Source organism: Pipistrellus kuhlii, unplaced genomic scaffold (genome assembly GCF_014108245.1).
Source record: "Pipistrellus kuhlii isolate mPipKuh1 unplaced genomic scaffold, mPipKuh1.p scaffold_m20_p_2, whole genome shotgun sequence".
NCBI classification, from domain to species: Eukaryota; Metazoa; Chordata; class Mammalia; order Chiroptera; family Vespertilionidae; genus Pipistrellus; species Pipistrellus kuhlii.
Genome location: NW_023425515.1, coordinates 157,134,328 through 157,151,307, shown reverse-complemented (window position 1 = coordinate 157,151,307; position 16,980 = coordinate 157,134,328). Strand labels below are relative to the sequence as shown.

Sequence of the window (16,980 nt, the reverse complement as noted above, 5' to 3'; positions counted from 1 at the left end):
TGGGGAAAAGCTATGGGCAATGGGATGGCTGGCCCCACCCCCAATTGGTGTGGGGAGGGGCGATCGGGGGTGGAGCTGGCTGGGGCAAGGGGCTGCAGGCTGATTGGGGTGGTAGGGGCTGATCGGGGTTCCGCCAGCTGTGGGGAGGGCTGTGGGCAGTGGCCTAGCTGGCTGGCCAGCCCCGCCCCCAAATAGGGTCCGTGGGGGCCAATCAGGAGCCAGTGGCCTGAGGGAGGGGCCATTGGTGGTTGCCTGGCCCTCCTTGCCCCTGATCAGGGAGGGGGTGCTGATCTGGGGTGGAGCTGGGTGGGGCAGGAGCTGCAGGAGGATGGCCAGCTGGCCCCACCCCACCCTGATCCAGCAGGTTCGCTGGCTGCAGTGGGTGTCATAGCTATCAGTTGTTCTGTTATTACTGCCTTCTGGTTGCTGGCTTTTTATATATATAGAAACTCATGAAAGTCACACTCGAATCCTAAATAAACCAATTCCTTTCAAAGCCCTTTTCAGATCTGTACAATTTTTGATAAAATTATTTATACCTCACAGGGCTGTTACATGGATTAACACAAAATGGTACCTGCATAAAATATTACATAAATGCTCGTTTCTCTTATCTTCCTTTTCAGCGGTGGCTAAGAGAAGAAACATCTTCAATGTTTAATTCTTTTTCCCTAAACCATATGGAGAATGTAATGGATGAATTTGATTGGTCGTCCAGGGTAATTTTGGAACACCAACTGTCTTCATATTTCTCAAGGTAACAGAGAAGAGTTCAGCGTTGTTCTCTACCCTAATAAACTAGCAAACACTTAGGTCAAATCTACCAGAAAGCCTCCCTCTCAAACGTCTTAAAACTGCCTGTTACAATAACTTAATCAGAAATATTCTTCACTAACAATTATTGCCTGTATATTGTGGATGTCAGGCACTATGCTAGGTACTAGATACTGAAGACAAAGATTTAAGAAAATATTATCCCTGTTCTCTAAGAGCTGACATAGCTTTTACTCTCATTACTTCTTCCACGTCTGGAAGTGAACCAGTAACTACTTAAGTATTCATTCATTTAGAATTGCATTGTTCAATACATTGGCCAATAGCCATATGTGTGACTACTAAATACTTGAAATGTGGTTAGCACAAACTGAGGCACGTTGTAAGTATAAAATACACACTGAATTTCAAAGATTAGGAAACAAATGTGAAAGATCTCAATAATGTTTTTATATTAAATGTTGAAATAACATTACTAGTTAAATAAATTATTAAAATTAATTTCACCTGTTTTAAAGGAGGCTACTATAAAATGTTAAATAAACCACTACTCATTAAACTATTAATACCCAGAGATGCAAATCAAAACGACAATGTGGTACCATCTCACACCTGTCAGAATGGCCAACATCAACAAATCAACAAACAACAAGTGTTGGCGAGGTTGTGGAGAAAAAGGAACCCTCGTGCACTGCTGGTGGGAATGCAGACTGGTGCAACCACTGTGGAGAACACTGTAGAGTTTCCTCAAAAAACTGAAAATGGAACGCCCATTTGACCCAGTAATCCCACTCCTAGGAATATATCCCAAAAAACTAGAAACACCAATCAGAAAGGATATATGCACCCCCTATGTTCATAGCAGCACAATCTACAATAGCTAGAATCTGGAAACAGCCTAGGTGCCTGTCAGCAGATGATTGGATCAAAAAACTATGGTACATCTACACAATGGAATACTATGCTGCCATAAAAAAGAAGGAATTCTCATCATTTGCAGCAACCTGGATAGAACTAGAGAACATCATGCTGAGTGAAATAAGCCAGTCAATGAAAGAGAAATACCACATGGCCTCACTCATTTATGGATATTAAAGAACATTATAAACTGACAAACCAAAAATCAGATATAAAGACAGTAAAGCAACAAGCAGACTGTAAAATTACAATGGGGAGGGTAGGGAGATCTGGGGGAGATAAGAGATCAACCGAAGGACTTGTATACATGCATATAAGTACAACCAATGAACACAAAACTCTGGGGAGGGAGGGAATATATGGGAGGGGGGCAGCAATGTTAAAATATGTACACAGATAATAATTTAATTAAAAAAAAAGAAAAGAAACTATTAATACCCTTTATAAATCATAAAATCAGAAATCATTTTGTTAAATCCTCACATTTTACATATAAGAAAATTTAGTCCAAAGAAATTAAGTTGCTAACATCACATACAGATTAAAGAAACAAGGACAAGAAGCCAGTGCCTGACCATGGATAAGGATTTTTTTATGGGGGGGTGAGGAGGAGGAGGATGGCACATCTTTATCCTTTTGTTTTTGTTTTGTGCTTTTTACTTTGATTCCTCTTACATAACACCTGTAAATTGGTTGAGTAGGAACTGAGAACTTGCCAAAACCGGTGTTGCTCAGTGGATAGAGCATCGTCCTACGGACTGAAAGGTCCCAGGTTCGATTCCAGTCAAGGGCATGTACCTTGGTTGCGGGCACATCCCCAGTAGGGGGTGTGCAGGAGGCAGCTGGTTGATGTTAATCTCTCATCGACGTTTCTAACTCTCTATCCCTCTCCCTTCTTCTCTGTAAAAAATCAATAAAATATATTAAAAAAGTGAGAACTTTTACATATTCTAATTCTGAATCCTTGGACAAACCAATATCTCTGGATTTCAGCTTATATAAATGAAGATGGGGGATTTGGATTAAATGGTCTTGGACTACAGGTTCTAGCTAACTTATTTTATAATTTTAAATCAATATTCAGACAGTATAAAGAGTTGGTTAACAATAAAAATTCAAAAATGTTGATTCATACCTCAGACTTAGCAATAAAACAGAAACCAAAGGAATAAAATGCAGCTTTTTTGCATAGGTAGGTAACATATAATATTGTAGCAATCTGGGGCCAAATTAACAGTGGTCTCTTTTGTAATTTTTGCATTTAGAGGTATTAAACCCTGAAATTTTCTTTCCTCACAATCATTAAAGGATACTCTTCTTCCAACAACATTTTCTCAATGACAGCTCTGTTCTCTTCACTGATGGTGCTGTCCAGAGTCCAAGGCTATTATAAAAGAGAAGAACATATTTTCTTTTTATTTACTACTTTTTGAAGTTATTTTCCATATATTGTTAAATGAAAATGTACAATGATATGATTAACAATTTCAGCTGTCATTTACAGAGCACACAGACATAGCTTTGATTCTTATGATAACTCTACGAAATAGGCATTGTTACTTCACAGAGGCATCCCTGTTAAGAGTTAAAGGCTCAAGTCTGTTAAGAGTCCAAGGCTCAAGCTCCTATCCATGATAAAGTAATAATGGCTATCTATGATAATAAAAGCACAATATGCTAATTAGACTGGTGTCCTTCTGGATGACTTTCCTGATGAAGTTGGGGCTGTGAGGGAAGCCCGGGTCCCAGGTGCCAGAGGGAAGCTGGTGCCAGCAGCCAGGGGAAGGAAGGTCTATTCTTGCATGACTTTCCTGTATCCGGCCTCTAGTCATGTATAAAGGACTATTAGTTATCAGCATTATGCTAGATATTTCACCTATTTCCAAAACTCACAATTCTTTTTTCCCATAAGCCACAATATCTCCTTGAATAATCACATTCATTTTCAACTCTCAAAACTTAAAAAATTTCAGCTCAGGCCGAAACCGGTTTGGCTCAGTGGATACAGTGTCGGCCTGTGGACTGGAAGGTCCCAGGTTCCATTCTGGTCAAGGGCATGTACCTTGGTTGTGGTCACACCCCCACTGGAGGGTGTGCAGGAGACAGCTGATCAATGTCTCTCTCTCATCCATGTTTCTAACTATCCCTCTACCTTTCTCTCTGTAAAAAAATCAATAAAATATATATATATTTTTTTAAAAATTTCAGCTCAGTTCTCGTCTCTAAGATCTAGACTGTTATTTTCAACTGCCCCCCTCAAAACTTCCACTTCAGTATCTAGTAGGCTTCTTAAATTTAACATTTAAATCATAATTCAGCCGAAACCGGTTTGGCTCAATGGATAGAGCATCGGCTTGGGGACTGAAAGGACCCGGGTTCGATTCTGGTCAAGGGCATGTACCTTGGTTGCGGGCATATTCCCAGTAGGAGGTGTGCAAGAGGCAGCTGATCGATGTCTCTCTCTCATCAATGTTTCTAACTCTCATCTCTCTCCCTTCCTCTCTGTACAAAATCAATAAAATATATATTTTTTTTAAAAATCATAATTCAGCTGGGACCGGCTGTGTAAAATTAATAAAATATATTTAAAAATAAATAAATAAAAAATAAATCATAATTCACCATCACATACCTTGCTTCTTCCCAGCCTTCCCAACTTTATAGATGGCACTACTAGTCACCAAGTTATTCCAGCTAGAAACCCAAGAATCACTCTGGATTCTTTCCTTTTCCTTCAGTTCTATGTCCAGTCTACCAAAGAGCTCAACCTCCAAAATATAATTAAATCTCTCTACTTCTATTGATTCTGCCACCACCTCAAGCCAAGTTACCACCAAATACTGCTTAGAATACTCAAATGTTTCTTAACTGGTCTCTTGATTCCTACAAATATGACAGAGCTCTCATCTGCCGTCCCAACCTTGTCACACCTCCCCTTACCATATTCTAGAACTGACTTCCAACCAGCCTTTGTAATACTATTCTTTCTGCCTAATGTTTTTCTTCAACTCATCACATATCTACTCCCCTTTTATTACATTTCAACTTAAAAGTCACCTTCTCAGCCCTAGCTGGTTTGGCTGGATAGAGCGCCGGGCCTGCGGACTAAAGGGTCCCGGGTTCGATTCTGGTCAAGGGCACATGCTTGGGTTGTGGGCTCAATCTCCAGTGGGGGGTATGCAGGAGGCAACGATTCTCTCTCCTCATTGATATTTCTCTCTCTCTCTCCCTCTCCATTCTTCTATGGTCAATAAAAATAATTTTTAAAAAAGTCACCTCCTGTTTCCCATACTGACTTTATCTAAAGTAGGTTCCCCATCCTGTCACCCTTAGTCTGTATCTAATATCCTTCATGATTTATAATTGGTCTGTCTATTTGTTTAATAACTGACTCTTTAGACTATAAGCTCCTTGAAAGATCATGTATGTCTTAATTATATTTGAACCCCATATCTGGTTGTGTCTGGCACATAGTACATACTCATTAAATAACTGTTAAATGAGGAAATGAACCCTGCAATGATCCCCATTTTTCAGATAAAACTGAGGTTCACAAATCTTGTAAGTAGAGAGAAAGGACTTGCATTCAAATCCAGCTGGATCCAACAGTTGTTTCCCATTTGTAGCAATTTTTCAAAGTCAAAAGAAATAAGAATAAGTTTCAGTAAGAAAAATGTTTCGCCCTAACTGGTTTGGCTCAGTGGATAGAGCGTTGGCCTGCAATCCCAGATTTGATTCTGGTCAAGGGCACATGTGAGCTTGATCCCCAGTAGGGGGCATGCAGGAGGCAGCCAATCAATGATTCTCTCACATGTCCCTCTCTCTCCCTCTCCCTTCCTCTCTGAAATCAATAAAAACGTATTTTTAAAAAAGTTTAAATTTATTACCTTTGTTATTGCTGAGAATTAGCACCAAATTTAAAAAAAAAAAAAAAAGAGGTACTTTGGGTAATGAGTAATAGCTTAATGTCCCTAATATTTTCATAAAATACTTACAATAAGACCATTCTCAGTTCTCCATGATGAATCAAGATAGTGATCTTGTAAAATAGATGCTGTATTTTCATAGTTTCTGTAGTAAGAAAATGAGTATAAAAGTGATATTACGTAAGTTAATATATACATTTTACATAGCAGTGACTGGCAGGTTGAGATGTTAAGCAAATATTTAGTTCCCTTCTCTCCTTAACAGATTTAATGTTTTAGAAATGCCTGTGGTACCTCTTTGGTCTGTGAATTAAGTTACCCTATCTCAACTGCTAAACATCAAGTCCATTCACTCCTTTTGTTTCCCAAGAATAAACAACTTCATAAGGAAAAAAAAAACAACCCAAAACAGCAACCACACATGCTCTGTGGCCATGAATCAACACTTCAGATTTCTTTTGAGGTGTATGTAGGAATTCAACTTTACAATTAATTCTTTTAAATATACCTAAAGCATGAAAGCTACCATCAATAGCACCACCCTCAAAATAGAAAAAAAAAAAAAAGCTGAAACCGTTTTGGCTCAGTGGATAGAGTGTCAGCCTGCAGACTGCAAGGTCCCAGGTTCGATTCCTGTCAAGGGCTTGTACCTTGGTTGCAGGCACATCCCCAGTAGGGGGTGTGCAAGAGACAGCTGATCGATGTCATTCTCTCATTGGTTTCTAACTCTCTATCCCTCTCTCTCTTCCTCTCTGTGAAAAATCAATAAAATATATTTTTTTAAATAGAAAAAAAATAAACAAATGGAAGAAACTGAATAGAAAATAGTTGAAGGACAGCACAATGAAGAGATACGAGAATGTAATGTTTTAATACAACTCATATAATTTAACAAATTAACTTGGGTTAATGGGCTCTTTTCTATATCCATGGGGATCAAACTGTTAAAATTCACTCCTTTCATTAGTAAACTAATAAGAACTCTTTCAAGTCATATGTTCACTTCATATGCAAAAAGGCTGAACAGTTAAATATTTAAGTTTTGGAAAGCCTAATCTACGATATAATTAAATTTTTGCTTTTGTACCCTGTTTCCCCGAAAATAAGACAGTGTCTTATATTAATTTTTTCTCCCAAAGTTGCGCTAGGTCTTATTTTCAGGGGATGTCTTATCTTTCCATGCCCTAGGTCTTATTTTCGGAGGATGTCTTATTTTCGGAGAAACAAGGTATGTCCTAAAGTTATAAATTTTCCCAGTTAAGTTACTGACTTTTCCCAGACCTAGTGTAGTGATAAGAATTTGACTGCAAAAACCTACAGTCAAATTCTTTACATTTTTGAATCTTCAATTAGTTCCGTAGTGGTTATAATGAATTGTGGGGCTAACAGTCTATCTACAATAAACTAAAAGTGATAATGTCTCTCAATTGTTGATAACAAAAAGGTTTTATCTCGTGCAAATTTAGATTCGGTAGGGGCTACCAGAAATACAAACTAAGGGATTCTGAAACTTGTATCAGCAGAAGAAAACATTTACTTAACTAGGTCTGCCAAGCATGCAAGAGGTGGGACTAGTACCACTTCAAATTTACTTCAGAAATATTTTTACATGTTATTTCTCAATAAGGATTAGCAACACCCACATCGCTGGTGTATGTGGACACATACCTGAATCTCAATAGGTATCCCATATTAGCATGTTTAAACCTGAGTTCACCTTTCCTCTCAAATATGCTACTCTTTTTATTTTATTTATTTTTTCAACATTTGGAGAACATTTATTGAGGCTTAGAAAAACATTTTTGAGGTCAGAAAAAACTTTGTAAATGAAACACAAAATCCAAAAGCCAATAAAAATAGACATAATTGACTGTATATTTTTAAAGTTTGTATGTCCCCAAACAACATAAAGTCAAATTACACATGCTAGTTTTAGAAAAGCATTTTCAAAACAGATAAGGCAATATTTCTAACACAGTTTCTTTTTTTTTTTTTAATCAATCTTTATTGTTCATATTATTCCAAAGGTTCCTCATTTCTTCCCTCCTCCACCAGGTTCCCACCCCACTCTCCGCCCCCTCTCCACCCTCCATTGTCCTCATCCATAGGTGCATAGTTTATGTTCAGTCTCTTCCCCATCCACCACTCCCCCTTTCCCTGAGAACTGTCAGTCCATTCCCCTCCCATATCTCCGACTCTACTATAATCAACAGCTAATATTGTTCATCAGGTTTTTCAATAGCCTTTTTTTGTTGTTGTTTTTTTAATTAATAAACTTTTACACTTCTAAGAATAAATTTTAAAATCTATTATAATAATTTTAAACCTTGTTTTTTCTGCCCTGGGAATTGGGAAGCAAACTTGTTTACATGTAAACTTGCCCTTAGGCTATCAAAAGGTGTAGTCATTCAAATGTAAGTGAACACATTGTTTAAAGATAGCTGCTGGTTGGAATTGGATTACCTGTTCTGGGTGGGAAGGGCTTATCCTCCCCTTTCTCCATTAAAATTAAGGTGTTAGCTTTAAAACCTCTTTTTGGCAAGAGACCTTAAACTTTCAGAACTTTAAATTTTTCAGATAGTAAATCAGTTACTTAGCATTTTCTCAAATCAATAATACCTCCACCTGCCCAAGGATACACTTCACACAAAAGACATTTCCAAGTAGATCAACCAACCTCATCCAGACCCCACACAAGGCACTCACAGATCAACACCCCAGCGCTATACTAACTCAACACATCAGATCTAAGCCTTCATCACTTGATTCAGCAGACCCTCAAGTTCCCCCAAAAGTTTCCAGCCATGTCTGAGAGGCAGCCCTAGGGTATGGGCAGGCGAGGAGCGAGCTGTTCCGGGCCTGGCCTCTGTTGCTCTGGTCCACTCCACAACTGCTCCGGGCCTGGCTGCTTCTGACCCGGCTGCTCTGGGCCTGGCCGCTCTAGGTCTGGCTGCTGCTGCTCCGGGCCTGGCTGCTCCGATCTGGCTGCTCCGGGCCTGGATGCTGCTGCTCTGGGCCCGGCTGCTCTGGGCCCGGCCACTTCCGACCTGGCTGCTCTGGGCTTGGTTGCTGCTGCTCTGGGCCTGGCTGCTCCCAACCTGGCTGCTCTGGGCCCGGCTGCTTCAGGCTCAGCCGCTCCGGGCCTGGCCGCTCCAAGCTTGGTTGCTGCTGCTCTGGGCCTGGCTGCTGCTGCTCTGGTTCTGGCTGCTGCTGCTCTGGGGCCTGGCTGCTGCTGCTCCAGGCCCTAGCTTCCACTGCCTTGGGCCTGGCCACTCTGGGCATTCTGTCCTTTTTCTCTTCTTTTTTTTTTTTTAAAACACATTTATGTTGCAATGTTGGCTGCTGAGCTGAGTTCTGTATTAGTCTTCGATTTCTCAAGATCTTCTTTGTATTCTTTCTTAAGTAATTTTACTATCTTTTGCTATAACTTGATTTCTTCACATTGAAAACTTCTTCGGTTTCTTCCTCCTCGTCCTGGAAGCTCAGCAGGCTGGCCTGCGGAACCCCTTTGTTCTCCGCGGCCTCCTGCGCGGCTTCAGCCTGTTGCCGGGGTTGGCGCCACCCAGGAAGCAGCCTCCGGTCTTGGCTTAGTGGCCTGCAATCAGCAGTCAAGGGCCCAGCGGCACCTCCCCCCCCCCCCCCCCCCCCCCCCCCCCCCCCCCCGCCAGGGGCCCCCTCGCCACTCCCCTGGGACTCCGCCTCACAGCCCCATCTCCCTCTGTTTGAGTCTGGGTCCCCAGGGTCTGGCCTAGAACCGGGGTTCAGAACAGTCGGAACTGGGGCCCAGCACGGCCGGAGCTCATTTCCTTCCCGCCAAGGCAATCTAGCATCAGAGTCAACATTCCTTCCTTTGCACACAATGTGCATGACTCCAGGGGCTCCGCTTTTTGCCGCACCCCTGGGATTCCGCCTCACAGCCCCATCTTCCCCTGCCTGAGCCTGGGTCCCCAGGGTCTGGCCCAGAACTGGGGCTCAGTGCTGCCGGTTCTGAAGTTTAGCCCAGTCCAGGGCTTTTATTTCCTTCCTGCTAGGGAACGCCAGGCAAGAGCCCAGCCTTCTCTCCTCTCCGGCTCTGTCCCCTCCGCGCGCGCGCAGCATGTCTCTGTACCTTAAGCTTTTTCAGCTCCTCTGATTTTCCTTCTGGTTTTCTCTTTCCTTCTTGTTGTAGAATTTTCAGTCAGTAGACTACCTGTAGCTCTGGGCAATGACCATTTTATATTTTAGTTGTATTCCATTGAAATTGTTGTGTGCTGCTGCGATTAGGTGTTTACCTGTGCAGCCATCTTGGATCCTTGTCTGGAAGGTGGTTTCTCAAATATTCTACTCTTTTATCATTACCTATATCAGTCGATGGCACCTCCATCCCCTAGCCCCAAGACAGAAATCTGCACCTACCCTTATTTCCTCAAAATGCACATTCAACTTGTTGCCAATTCTGTTGCTTCTCCCTTTTCCAAATCCAGTTCTTACACTATATTCACACTGACCTTTAAGGACCCATAGTTTCAGTCCTGATAGTTATCCCTGGTTAAAATTGCAAGGGACTCAGTTGGTAAGTCAGCCGACCACTTTCCCTCCTTCATCTTTTCCAGTTCTCCCCATCTGACATATACAGAAATGTTACTGTCTGACTCATCTAATAAGAATGTTAGTTCTACGAAAGCAAGGACTTAGTTTTGGTAACTGCTGTATACACAGAGCTTGGCATACAGAGTTGTTCAATCAATATTTCTTAAATGATTGAATGAATGAGGTAGATGAGGCATGGATCAAACAGGTGTCTCTAGGAGTTAAGGAATGAAGACTTTATCATAAAGCCATCTGGGGATTGAAGAAAATAACATGATCAGACCTGGATGTAAGAAAGAATGCTCTAACTTCAGGAAAGAGTAGAAGGAGCCAAAGAGGCAAGGAGCAGTTAAGAGTGATTCCAGTATAAACACTAGGAAAAGGTGACAGTAACTTAGACCTCGAGAACAAGCAGTGTGAATAGGAAGAAGTGAATACATTTGAGAGGATATTAAGAATCAATAGACCATTCATAACTGATAGAAGTGGAAGGAGAGAGGTAAAGAATACATGTAAGTCTGTTGCTTCGGTGACTGGGAGGATGGTGCCATTTACTGAAGTAGGGAACCCAGAGAGGCACATGTGGTGGGGAAGGTTTATAGGCTGAGATTGAAGGCCTTGTGGAACATCCAAATGCAAACAGACTGAGAAACTTGGATAAATGGATATGAAGATAGGAAAAAATTTGAGTTGGCAGGGAGATTTGGGCAAGATCAACATGTATTAAGTGAACTTATGAAACAGTCATTTTTGTAGGTCAAATATTGGCAAACTTTCATATTGTCCAACCCAACAAACAGAAATTTAAGTCTTGAGATATGGTATCACCAGGGACTACTAGTATGTATTTATTGAGTAGATGTCTTATGACAAAAACCACTTAGAACACTATGACTTAAAGGACAAGCAAAAGAAAGGGAGGATGATAAGGAATGGTAGGAGAAATAGAAGGGGAAAAAATTTCAATGCCATCCTCTAACTCTGGTACCTAGCACTTAGCAAGTGTAAATGCTCCTTGACTTACGAAGGAGTTTTGTCCTAATAAACCCATCCTAAGTAAAAAATGCATTTAATACACCTAACCTAACAAATATCATAGCTTAGCCAAGCCTACCTTAAACGTGCTCAGAACACAATATCCAAAAACTGCTGGCAACTCAGTTTACTGTAGGAGAATCTCTTGTGATCCCCTGCCTATTTAGGAGTTACATGATGCCACTGCCCAGCATCATACGTGAGTATCGTACATGTTATCACTAGCCTCGGAAAAAATCAAAACTCAAAATTGGAAGTACGATTTCTATTGAATGCTTATTACTTTTGCACCATCGTAAAGTTGAAAAATCACATCAGGGGACACGAATCCCCAGAATATAATGTCACTGATACTCCTTGGAGATGGTAAAGCAATGACTGACCACCAGGAAACAACAACCTTTGTAATCCTTCCTGCATAAGACTAAGATGATCAGAGGTGCCACCAATAGACTCAAGGCTCAAACAGAGTAAGAAGAAAGAGAAATGGGGTGGGGACATGGGAGAAAAAGTAAATACAATAAGAAAAATAAAGAGCCGAAGCCGGTTTGGCTCAGTGGATAGAGCATTGGCCTGCGGACTGAAAGGTCCCAGGTTCGATTCCGGTCAAGGGCATGTACATTGGTTGCGGGCACATCCCCGGTAGGGGTTGTGCAAGAGGCAGCTGATCGATGTTTCTCTCTCATCGATGTTTCTAGCTCTCTATCCCTCTCCCTTCCTCTCTGTAAAAATCAATAAAATATATTAAAAAGAAAAAGAAAAATAAAGATGAAGAAGAATCCACAGAAAAGGGGTAGAGCCAATGCCCTCAGGTGATCTTTAGTGTTTCCAAGTTCAAGTTATTTCTCTCTTGACTGCAAATAAATATCCTTGCACACTGATCTCATAGACTTCTTGTGAAAACTAAATTAAATCATGCAAGCAAAAGCACTTGGTCAAGATTAACAAGATAATTGTTAATAAAATAGGCTCTCTACTCATTTTGCATAACTTTGGGCTGCTCTACCTAAAGACTTTGGGAAAAAATAACTACATATGAACTTAATTACTCCGCACATTTTTACAGTGCTTTAGCGTTCACGAGCACTTTAAACCCTCTATCTTAGACCTTCATTGTCAAGAGTTACTATTCTCCTCCACCATTTATGGAGGCTCTATTATTAGATTGGACCATATGAAATCGCCACTTTATAGGTAAAAAATGGTCTAAGATTGAACATTTCACATGGTTCAACCTAACAGAGTTCTAATAAAGTTGTTCATAGTTACAAGCAACATAGCTGGCTGAGTTTGGAACGGAATTCTTTTGATTCCTCATCAGTCTAGGCCTTTTCCATTACTAAAAGGAGACTCTGGAAGCACAATTTTTTTTTTAATGGCATGTATCAATTTCTTCTCAGAAAACAAGAAATGAAAGGGCTAGATCTCTCCGTCTGTACACTGCTGTTTAAAATCCACATTGGCCTCATATGCAGGAATCAGGAATCGGTATTAATAAGTGTTGACTCCTCGCTGGGTCCTCACAATACCATCCCTAAAAGTAACCGGATGGCAAAGAACACATTTACAGAACACCCTATCACAGGCAGAAATTCATCCCGTATTTATTTTAATGGCTCCTCACAATAACCGCGCGCGGTACATATCATGACTGTCAGTTTACACATGGGCTGTCAGAGGATGGGACCAGTTAAATGGCCCAAGGCCACACTGCTAGTAACGGGAAGGGCCAGCGATGCAGGAGAACCCAGAGCTGTCCAACTCAGTCCTACCCCGTGCCTTGAAGCCAAGCTGCCTCTCGGAAACTTTTCCACCACTAACCCTAAGTGGAAGAGGAAACCTGTGGCCAGTAGGACTGAAACGACACGCCCAAGGTCACAGGCTTGCAAATACTGGAACAAGGGTCTCAGAGCGCAGGTCCCGTCCCGGGCAGCCCGGGTTCTAGTTACTGTCAGGCACAGGGCGAATTATGGCGAGATTCTGAGGCGGAGGTAAAGAAGGAATCTAATTGCAATGTGCTAGGGCGAAGTACACATGCTCACAGCATCCCTGTAAAATGGGAAAGGGCGTCCGACACGTGCACGAGCCCCCGGCAGAGGGCCTTGGGGAGCAGGAGCAGCCGGCCTGCGGGATGGGCGCGGCCCTTCTGCTCCGGGACGCCCCATGCCTACGGGGGTTCTTCCGCTCCCCTGACCCTGGACACACCCGCGGCCTTTCCAAGGCACTTTCCGCGCATCCGTGTCCCTCCGCTTCCCTGCGGGGCCCGGTCTCTATGCCTCACCCGGGCTGTGCCGCCGCTGCCACCACGTCCCCTTCAACGTCCACATCCGCCTCCTCCGCCGCCATGATGGGGCCTGACCCCATCCGTCTACCCAGGAGATCCCGCGAGAGATGGGCAGCCTGGGGGCGGGCCCCGTGCGTCACCGGGAGGAGAGGCGGCCTGGGGGCGGGCCGTGTGCGTTACGAGGTGGAGCGTGGAGCGGCGGCCTGGGGGCGGGACCCGTTCATCACGGGGTGGAGCGGCAGCCTGGGGGCGGGCCGTGTGCGTCACGGGATAGAGCGGTGGCCTGGGGGCGGGGCCTGTGCGTCACAGGGCGAGTGGGAAGCCTGGTCCAGCCCCTCCTGAACTTGCCCTTCCTGAGCTGAGAAGCCCCCAGCTGGCCAGGGCTTGGTGCTTCTGACTTTTGTTGTTGTTTAAAGACCTTGGGAAGTGGTTCAGGCTCGGGTTTTGGAGAGATTATGTTCTTGGACAAATTCTTTGGTTTCTCATTTTAGTAAATATCTTTCTGAGGTTCTGAAAAGGTCAAGTCAGACCTGCTTTGAACTATGAAAGCTGTTACAGTGAAGGATGCCTACCTGCTGGTTCCCTCTCTTGCTTTATTATTTTTTTTAAAAAAAGATTATTCAGCACTTGCATGAAATGCTGAACAACTCATTTAAAATTCAAAAACCAAGTGAGACTCTAACGTGATTACATATTTTATTTTATAAGGATATTTACAATTAATTAAGAAGTCACTCTCATGACCATTGATCTTTGCAATAACCTGGTGAGGTAGGTGGAAATGGTAACAACAGTTACACTTTACAGATAGGAAACGGAGGTTCAGAAAGCTGAAATGATTGTCAAAGGATACACAGCTACTCAGAGAAAAATCTGGGATCAGAATCCAGGGTGCAGTTTTTTGTCGTTGTTTCTTTGTCTGTTGTTTTGATTTTTTACACAGTGCTCAACCTTCTACAAATTATGTTGTTAGGAAAGATAAACACCATTTCTCTCAAAGAACTTATGTCCTCTCAAGAAATTGGATATTGGCCTTATGTATTCTTCTACTTTAGCATTTCTCACTCACATTATTATAACTATTCACTTGTCTGCCACTACCACAGGACTGTGAATTCTTCAAAGACAAAGTCTAGCTGAAACCGGTTTGGCTCAGTGGTAGAGCGTCCTTCTGCGGACTGAAAGGTCCTGGGTTTGATTCCGGTCAAGGGCTTGTACATTGATTGCGGGCACATCCCCTGTAGGGGTGTGTAAGAGGCAGCTGGTCAATGTTTCTCTCTCATCAATGTTTCTAGCTCTCTATCCCTCTCTCCTCCTCTCTGTAAAAAATCAATATATATATATATATATATATATATATATATATATATATATATATATAAAATAGAGCTTTCTCTTAGCCCAGAGAGGGTCCTGTTTAAAAAAAAAAAAAAAAAAAAAGACTAAGTCTATATCTGCTAGTCTTTGTACTAACATTCAACATGGTGTCTGACACATAGTAGATGCTCAATAAATATTAAACTGATGAATGAATAAACCAATCAATGGAATGAATACACTTCCCCTACTATTCTCACTTTGTTCCATTTCACATTTGTCTGGGCTCAAGGCATTAGATTAGCTGTACTATGAGTATGATGGCAGAAGATGGAGAGAAAGATTTGTAACAAAGGAGATCCACAGCTCAGAAATTGAATATTGTTCCACCCCTTATGTCACTTTGGGGGTACTATTTCTCTTGTTAAAGGGCTTATCCAATGGCCAGTCCCAATGGTAACTGGAATATCTAGGACACGGAATAAGTATTCTAAAATATTGTGGAATTTAGTTTAAAACAAGGTAAGAAAGATGTACATGTCCAGATAGTCAAAAGAAAATACAGAATAGAGATGTCTTTGATTGATCTTGATGTAACAGGCTGGATGGAAACTCTGATAGTGCCGTCTGGATACATGTGATAGCAAAGGCCCCCTACCCATAACACAAAATACTATGTGAACAATTGCTCTTGCCACAATGCCCTAGAGGCTTTCTGGCTCAGGGCCAGGCATCAATAGTACTAAAATATATGTGGAAGAAAGGAGAGGTTTGCACAGATTCAAATATGCCCCAAGGCTGTTGGAGTAGTCTGAAGCCTTTTGTACCTACCCCACCCATATGATGTCCCTGATTAGTTGGCTTACTGTGAAATCTTATATAATAAGAGGCTAATATGCAAATTGTCCATTTGACTGGGAGTTCAACTGGGTATTTGACCAGAGGGAAAGCATAGCCTGCCAAATGCCCGTGGCCACACCCTCAGGCCAGCCCAGCCCAATCGGCCCTGATGGGCCCTGATCAACCCAAATCAGCCCTAATTGGGGCTGGTGGGCCGGCCGGATCCTATCTGTACACGAATTCTAGTAGGCTTATAAGTGTCAATACTCAATCCCACCTGCCAGGATAGGACTATAACCTCAAAGTCAGGTGAACTACTAAGGCCTTATCTATTTAAAATCTCCCATTTTAGAGTTCTGCAACTCTGTAACTTATTTAGAGATCATTTTCTCACCAAGCAGTTTGGAAGCAGAATTCAGAATTCATATTTCACAATTACTTGTACTACTACTGTGCTCAATACTGAGGAAATGGCATTGAGCAAGAGAAACTCAGTCTCTGCCCTCAACAAGTCTATTAAATATGCAATTTCAAGACGATATGGTAATTTCTATGATAGAGGAGTTACAGTCTGTTGTGGGATCACAAAGGATAAGCAATTTATCCCAGAATGAACCCTCTTCTGTGCCACATTTTTGAGGATGATATTGATCAGTCAAAACTTGAGAGCAATACTCTAGACTCGGGGGAATACAGAATAGAAGATACTGTTCTCTAAATTCGAGAAAGAACCAGTGGGAAAACATTGGAAGGAATAGTGCAGTGACTAGTACTCACAAACAGCCAGGAATAGTGCCTATTCCTCACTGGCCAGACTGGAAAAAACTGATGATTCATGTGGCATTGAGTAGATAACTAAGAGGAGTATTGTCTAAGTAGTTAAGGATAATTAGCTCTAGGTGGAGCACTACTCTGGTGCCATCTATACAAATCTTAAAGATAACATCTGAAAGGATAAAACTGTTTGCAGTTTAACTTAACTGTATCTCCACATCTCCCCCCCCAAATAAATAAATAAATAAATAAATAGATAAATAAATAGATAAATAAATAAAGCTTAAGAATATTTATAGGAATACAAAATACCCAGCACTCAACAAGACAAAGTTCACAAGGTTTGACATCCAATTAGGCATGCAAAAAAATAGGAAAATATAGCTTATGAGAATGAAAATAAATAAATTGAAACTCACCTACTACAGACACAGATGTTAAAATTAGAACACTGAAACAGTTATTATAACTGTATTCTATGTGTTCAAAAGTTAAGTAGAGACATGGAAAATATAAAGAGAATGTAACTAAATATCTACAAAT

The 16,980-nt window shown here is 41.7% G+C and overlaps 1 protein-coding gene across 7 annotated transcripts in view; it reads right to left on the bottom strand.

The window, feature by feature from the left end:
• Nucleotides 1–13,636, bottom strand: part of MYSM1 (Myb like, SWIRM and MPN domains 1) — a 47,823-nt gene extending 34,187 nt beyond the window's left edge. For 6 of the 7 annotated variants that reach the window (XM_036444248.1, XM_036444249.1, XM_036444251.1 and 3 more), the window contains exons 1-3: nucleotides 13,504–13,636; nucleotides 5,688–5,763; nucleotides 3,006–3,076 (exon numbers count right to left, since the gene is read on the bottom strand). In XM_036444248.1, the coding sequence (XP_036300141.1) occupies nucleotides 3,006–3,076; nucleotides 5,688–5,763; nucleotides 13,504–13,586 (230 nt within the window). In that variant the 5' untranslated portion in view covers nucleotides 13,587–13,636. The remainder of the gene's footprint in view (nucleotides 1–3,005; nucleotides 3,077–5,687; nucleotides 5,764–13,503) is intronic. The other variant, XM_045584553.1, reaches the window with a different exon arrangement.
• Nucleotides 13,637–16,980: the final 3,344 nt, after the last annotated feature.